Below are 6,971 nucleotides of genomic sequence, written 5' to 3' on the forward strand. Positions count from 1 at the left end.
CATGGTTTGACCTGGTGATCCTGGCTTCTCACACCCGCTTCCCTCAGACGGCCCCCCGCCCTTGCTTGGTGTTAGAGGGCGCGTTATTCGACCTCTATCTGCCCCAGATCCTGGGAATTGGGGGCGAACGCCCACCTTACTCGGTCTTCACGGGACTCGGGTGTGTCGCCAAGCATCTGGGGTGGTTCCAGTCCCCATCTAGTGTCCCTGTCAGTTAAGTGGATATTGGCCCCTGCTCCGCGGTGTGAAGGGTGCCTGGTGTGACCACAAAGCAGCTGTTTAAGAGCCAAGATGAATACGGTGCTGAGAGGCCAGGCAACCAAGAGTTCCCTCTTGCCGAGGAGTGGGGACACCTGGTCTACCAGGTGCCCTGCAGGGCTGCCCGAGGAGAAGGGGAGACTGCCCTGAGCGTGACCCACAGCACGCGCTCCCACAGAGCTCCTGAGCTGGACGTTCGTCTGGAGAAGAAAGTGTCTCCCCCTGTGGCTCCCACAGACCCGCTCTGCCCCAGCGTGACCGTGGGAAGAACTTCGTTGTGCGCATCTCTGGTCGGTCTGAGATGCTTAGTTCTTGCGAACACCGAGTCATCAGCTAACCGTGAAACTACTGAAAGGGTGTTCCCTTCAGAAGGGAGAAGGGCTGGGGTGGGAGGTTAGGGTGCCACGGTTTGTATTCTGTCGGTGGGTAAAACACACCCTCAAGCTGGAAAGGAGAAATGCCAACCGCAGACAGGCAACGAGCTACCCAAAGAGACCAGCCTTGCCAATGAGACGCGGGCACGGGCTGCTGGTGAAATCTCGGTTTATTAGTGCGTTTGGTCTGAGGGATTCAGCTCCATTTCTTGACAGCCAGGTAGGTCAGGCCCAAGACTCCCACAACGACGGTCCCCGAGAGGCCGGCCACCCACAAGGCCCCGGAGTCTCCCGCAGCACCTGGCGGAGGGGAGGTAAGGGCAGTGACTTGGGGTGAGGGAGGGGAAGGGAAGTGGGGGTGAGAGAGGGGAAGCTGTGGTTTGCCCCCTGGTCCAGGTGGGCCCTTAGGTCTTCCACTCACTTGAGTATTTAGGAAGCTTTCCGGAAGGGTCCTCCGTGGCCTGGAGCAGGATCATGGGGCCCTGGCTCGAGATGAAGGCGGTGCTGTTGGGGTCATGGACGTCAGAGCTTCTCCTTCCTGTCGGAGGGAGAGGGAGGGGAGGGTTTTAGGGTTTTGCTCACGGGGTTGTGGGGGGGTCAGGGAGTGAGAGTCCGGTGTGAGGCAGGGCTCCTCAACATGGACAGCTCTGCTCCGGCCTGAAGAAAAAAACCATGTGAAGTCTCACACACTAAACCTATGAGCAGGTCTTACACCTATTAGGACGTTAATAGGAATCTGAGCGAGACAGGCTTCATGGAGCGCTGTTACCTCATTGCACCAGAATGGGGGCCTCCGGGTCATGTCAGACTGCCCTGCCCTTCTTTCCTGAACAGTAACTTAGACAATAAATAGCCTATGAACACCACGATACAAAGGTAACTGGCGATCGGTTCACAGAGCAGAGCTTTGTTTGAATTCCGCGTCTTTCGCCAGCGACGGGGCCTTGGACAAGTTGGTTCTAGTTCTCAGGAGGGATGTGGATGCGGGATCATTGGAGTTAGACATGCGATACTTAACAGGTTTGTGTGTGTGTTTGTACCAGCAGAGCCTTAGAGCTTCAGGGGACGTGGGTCCTACTGATTCAGGGGCGAGACAGTAAATGTTAGTGATCAGGCAGACACACACACACACACACACACACACACACACACCAGCTTTGGGCCTCCCTACAGTGTGTATTCTAAGCCTCCAGTCACATCCACTTGTAGATCTTCAGGACACGTGGCCAGAGGTGCTTCAAGCAGGTGTAGAGTCTACCTTTACGAGCTGGCCAGGGAGAGGGGTGTGTGGTGTGTGACTGTAAGAATCGGGCCACATGTGAGCCATAAACCAGTTGGACTCCTGGCCTAGTGAAAATTCATATGGAAAACGCTAAGGCTGAGAGTTGTTGGAGGATTTTTAGCGTCTGTTTAAAAGGCCTGGGATTCGGAAGCCTCATAGAAGTCCTTGGAGAGGCCTCGTTAATAGGCTCATCTCCAGTCTGAGTCCTGTGCACACGGGGTGGGAGGTTAGCCTGGGACGCGTGTCGCGAGCTCGGATACTCACGCCTGGTCACAGGGCAGGCCACGCAGGACGGGGACCCCGCAGGCTGGCAGACGGACACGCTGCAGTGCAGGAACACCTGGGAGCCGAGAGAGTGGGGTCACGGGGTAGCCCCTCATCCCGAGAGGCCGAGAGCCCCATCTCCCCCGGAGGCTGTGCAGAGGCGTTAGAAGGTCCCGGCAGCCCAAGCCCATGCCAGGGGGTCACTGGTACCCGGGATCGTCCCGAGGCAGCACCAGCAGCCAACCTGGGAGGCCAGCTCGGCCGAGGAGTGGCTTCACGTGGACACCATGGAGCTGGGGGGTGCAGAGCCCTGCCAGGGGGCAGGGAAGGAGCATCATACCGGCCCCCCGAGCGCCCGTCCGGACCCCGAGTCCACGAAGCTGAAGGTGAAGATGCTGAACCGCTGGGCGTGGGAAGGGAATCGCAGGCTCTCGGTCTCCGGGACGGGGATCAGCTGGGTCCGGTAGTTGTCTCCGGCGTAGGGGCATCTAAGCAGGACACCCACAGTCAGGGGGAGGGGGCTTTCCTGGGGGGGCTGCCTCGGGCACAGGCGCCAGCCACTCACCCATTCACCAGCAGCGCCCACTGCGGCTGCTGCCCGGGGTCGGGGCCGGGCGTGGCCCAGCACTGATGCAGCAGCAGCCCCAGGTCGGGGTCGGTCCTGTGGCGGAGGGCGACCTCCACGTAGATGGGGTCCCGGAGCAACTTCACCACCGGGTAGTCACTCGCGCGGTAGTAGGCGCTGTAGTTTCCATCTGCAAGAGGCCACAGTGAGGGGAAGAGGATGGAGCCAGGCCGCCCGGGGCTGCGTGAGACGGGCCATCGCCCACGCCTCTAGCAAGTATCCGTGGCCCAGACAGGGTCTCCAGGCCCCGAAGAGGGACAGGCTCGGGCTGCAGCCAAGCCCTCCGGCCAAGAGGGCCTCACCTTTCGCAATCTGCAGCTCCAGGGTGAGGGCCCCTGGCTGGGTCTCGGGAGGGGGCGGTGGGAGAAGGGAGACCTGGACGTTGACCGGGAGGGCGCTGCTGCTCACCGGGTAGGTGCAGCTGACGCGGAGCCTGCAGAGAAAGAGGCGTCAGCCGCTCCCCGGCGGGCGAGGCCCCTTGGGTGTCATGCGGGAGGAACTACTGAGTGCCAGGGGTTGGACACGCTTGTCAACATGATGGGCGTGGTTCCTGGCCTGGGGGTGGAGGGGCTCTATTTGAGTTGGGGAGACCATTGTGGAAAGGGGGTCAGTATTTAAGAAAGGAAGATGTAAGAGACGCCCGAGAACAGACATGGGCCTGTAGAAACAGGTGCTTTTTGGGTGGAGAGTGTAGTCGGGGAAGATCAAACAGGGATTTGATACGAAGATGAAACCATAACGGAGGTCCAGGAGGGGGCACAGTTGACAAGAAACATCTGGAGGCAAGAAACACTGGGGTCAGGCAGGTGACAGGTTCTCTGGTCACCAGGAATCGTCCTGTGGAGTCGGGCTCTGGGGACCGAGGACTCACCTGCCAACCCCTGATCTATGCCAGGAGGGCAGCTCAGCCTAGAGGAGTAGCGTCAGGCGAGCGAAGGCCTTTACCTGAAGGTACTGTCACGGGTGATGGTGCCACGGCTCCAGGTTCTCACATCCTGGGCTGCAACCAGCTCATTTTCATAGACGGCCTGGTCCCCAGTGACCTGGGAGGGCAGGTGAAGGAGACGTGGCACGCCTGCTGGCCAGGGCGCTGCCCCAGCCCCTACTGGCCATGACCACTGCCCCGGCCCCTGCGTGCGGGGCCCGGCCCCCGGCGATGCTATCCTGTTCGTGTTTGTGGCGTTTTCTGCTCCACAGGCAGAGGAGGGGACATAGTCACGTCACTTCACTTGAGGACAAAGGAAAGGAGGGGCTGGAGGACTCAGGTGAACTCAGGTGAGGCCCCTGCTTGCTTTCGGGGCAAGAGAATAAGAGGCGCCCCTTCCTGTTCTCTGCTGGTGGGGGCGCCAGGCCCCGTGCGCAGGGATGGCTGGGTGGCAGGGTCCCTGGGGTGAGCTCTCCTGTCCCGGAGACCAGCCCCCTGGACGCAGTGTTGGGGAGACCCTTCCTGCCCAGCACCCCGCCCCCGCCGCCCCAGCCGAGCACACGCCTGCCGCCTCCAGGGTGAGGCCCCCAGCGGAGGGTCCGCCTGCTCACCCGCCGGGTGGTCCCGCAGGTGGTGACGGGGAACCGGAACAGGGCGAAGGCCGGCGTGGCCACCGCGGGGCGGCACTCGCTGTGGTTGCCGAGGGCCAGGCGCACAGAGTCCAGGAGCAGGGGCGGCGAGGTGACGTTGCGGGCCACGGCCACGGCGAAGCGGCCGTCCCGGCTGCAGCGGGAGGTCACTGCAAGGGCAGAGGCTGCTCAGCTGTGTCCCCGCCAGCGGTCGGCTGCCTGGGCCTCAGAGTTCTGTCATGTTCACGGCACCCCCGACCGGGTGCCGGTCCAGCTGCCCACGCCCGGCTGGGGGGTCACTCATGGGTGCCTCCCTCCTGGAGGACTCAGCACCTGTTTAACCTCAGTGGTTCTTGTTCGCTGTGTTCAGAGCCGAGGACAGAGGGGCGTTTGCCTTGGGAAACCTCGGTGGGATGGGATGTGGAGACAGTGGCGTTTGAGGGGAGGCCCTCTAGCCTCAGCCTGGGGGCCCCTGGCCGGGGCGGGCCATTCCTGGCTCACCCAGGTGGCACCTGCACCTGGATTTGGCTTCCAGGCGGCATTATGTTATTTTAAAGTCCTCACCTGAGGAAACTTTGTCCATGGGTTAATATTTTAGAGAGAGTAGGAGGGAGGGAGGGAGGGAGGAGGGGAGAGAGGAGAAGTGGGGGAGAGAGAGAGAGAAACAGCAGCTGGCTGCCCCCCACATGTGCCCTGACCAGGGCTGGGGGTCAAACCTTGACTGGGAACTACAGCAGAGACCCTCTGGGGCACAGGCTGGCTCTAACCACTACACCACACTGCCCAGACACCTGTTATTTCGTTCTGCATGGTTTCTAGGAGCCCAGAAACCAGGAGCCTGGAGGAAGCTTGCCCTGCTTGGGCCTCTGCCTCCAGCCCCTGCCTCCTGAGGGGGGTCGGTGGGGGACTAGCCCTCCCCCAGGCTTAGCTGTAGGTACCTGGGGGGTGAAGGGTGGGGGTGGGGGACTAGCCCTCCCCCCGGCTCAGCTGCAGGTAATGGGCACTTCCCTCCGCTGCTTGTAGAGCAGCCGCCTCACCTGTGTTTCCATAGTAACAGGACCTGCCGCTGGGGTTGTAGCAGCAGCCCAGCGCCTTGCAGGCCCGGGGAGTGGCGGGAGCCGGGGCGCAGGGCAGCCTGTCCCCCACGGGGACCGAGTCGCACAGGTGAGCGCCCAGCGCGTCGAGGCCTAGACGGTGGGGAGCAGAGCAGCCCGAGCTGGTGACAGAGCCGGGGCCTGGGGAGCCACTGCTCGAAGGTGAACGTTCCCGTTGGTCTCCCCGTCCCGCCCGTGGCGAGGTCTCCGGGAATGAGGCCCATGGAAGGCACCTGGGAGAGGCCCTGAAATGGGCCCTTTCTGAGCAAGAAGGTCTAACGAGACCCCTAGAAGCAGGGGGCTCCTCACCCTCCTCAGGGAAAGGTTTCCCCGTGGGGGTGCCCTCCGCCCAGGCCCCCGTTCCTGCTCGCCTCTGGGACCTGCAGCGGCCGGGGCGGCAGATCGGCGTGGGTCTGGGGGGGCTGTCACCCCGTTTTATCAGCATTGCCCCTTTAGACCACAGACTGCACCCCAGCCTCAGGTGGAGGTTCTCTGAGGATGTGCATGGGGGCGGGGCCTTCACGAGTGACAGGTGTCACTCACCGCGCAGGTGGGCCCGGCCCGCGTACCTGGGAGGCCCACGGGGCACTTGAGCAGCTTGGCCGTCGCCACGGCCCGGTGCCCGGCGGTGTCCCCCTGCTCGAGCCCCACGGGCATGATGTGCTGGGAACCCTGCAGAGACGGGCCGGCGTCAGCCTGGGGCCCGGGCGGCTCGGGGGTCCCCAGGCCCGGGTCCTACTCACCCACTCGGTGACGTAGCAGCCGCCGTAGGACGCCTCCAGCACCAGGGAGCTGCCCGGGCCGGCCGACACCCGGGTGCCGCAGCCGGAGTCGTTCTGCAGCCGGTGCAGCAGCCCGTGGTCGTCTGGGGGGAGGGAGGGAGGGAGGGCAACGGTCCCGAGGGCCCAGTCACCACGGCGACCGCACAGGGAGCACCCAGCTCCACGGGGCCACCCACCACCCAGGAGAGGGACCCCAGGGCCCCGCTGAAGACAGGAGGCCGGAGGGCGGCTGGAGGAGGCGGCAGAGAGGAGCCATTGCCGGGTGGGCAGGCCAGGTGAGTGGGGGCGGCAGCCTTACCCCAGGCTATCAGCGCGGGAGGGGTCCCCGAGGCCTGGCCCAGGGGGTGGACGGTGAACTGGAGGCCCTCGGGCCCGCAGTGCAGTTCACCCGCATCTTCTGGGGCCTCGGGCTCACGCTGGCCGCTCAGGGCCAGAGACAGGGGCAGGCAGAGCAGCAGGGGGCACAGCCACATGGCGCGGGGGGAGCGCGGGGCGTCCTGCAGGTCGAGGTCAGTGCCGGAGCTGGAGCCGGCGTGTGGGCGCCGGAGGGCCCCTTATATGCGGAGAAGGAAGGCCAGGTGTGGGCGCACGGCCGTCCCCGCAGGTGGGGCTCCTGCAGCCCAGCCTGGCCCGCAGCGGCCTCGGGTTAAGCGGGTTAAGCGGGGCGATCAGATTGAGGGCCCCCGGGGCCCAGAGAAACCTGGGGCCTGTTATCCAGGAGGCTCCCTCGGGCCCAGG

The 6,971-nt window shown here is 63.9% G+C and overlaps 1 protein-coding gene across 1 annotated transcript; it reads right to left on the reverse strand.

The window, feature by feature from the left end:
- Window positions 1-828: 828 nt before the first annotated feature.
- ZP4 (zona pellucida glycoprotein 4) lies at window positions 829-6,706 on the reverse strand. Its single transcript, XM_070401460.1, has 12 exons — window positions 6,532-6,706; window positions 6,195-6,316; window positions 6,021-6,123; window positions 5,395-5,544; window positions 4,340-4,527; window positions 3,749-3,846; window positions 3,106-3,236; window positions 2,744-2,933; window positions 2,519-2,666; window positions 2,179-2,254; window positions 1,054-1,170; window positions 829-932 (listed from the first exon to the last, which is right to left on the reverse strand). Exons 1-12 carry the CDS (start codon window positions 6,704-6,706, stop codon window positions 829-831), a joined length of 1,602 nt encoding a protein of 533 aa, XP_070257561.1.
- Between the last annotated feature and the right edge of the window lie 265 nt (window positions 6,707-6,971).

Source organism: Myotis yumanensis, unplaced genomic scaffold (genome assembly GCF_028538775.1).
Source record: "Myotis yumanensis isolate MYYU_CA2020_CCGP unplaced genomic scaffold, mMyoYum1.0.hap1 SCAF_22, whole genome shotgun sequence".
In the NCBI taxonomy this organism is placed as follows: Eukaryota; Metazoa; Chordata; class Mammalia; order Chiroptera; family Vespertilionidae; genus Myotis; species Myotis yumanensis.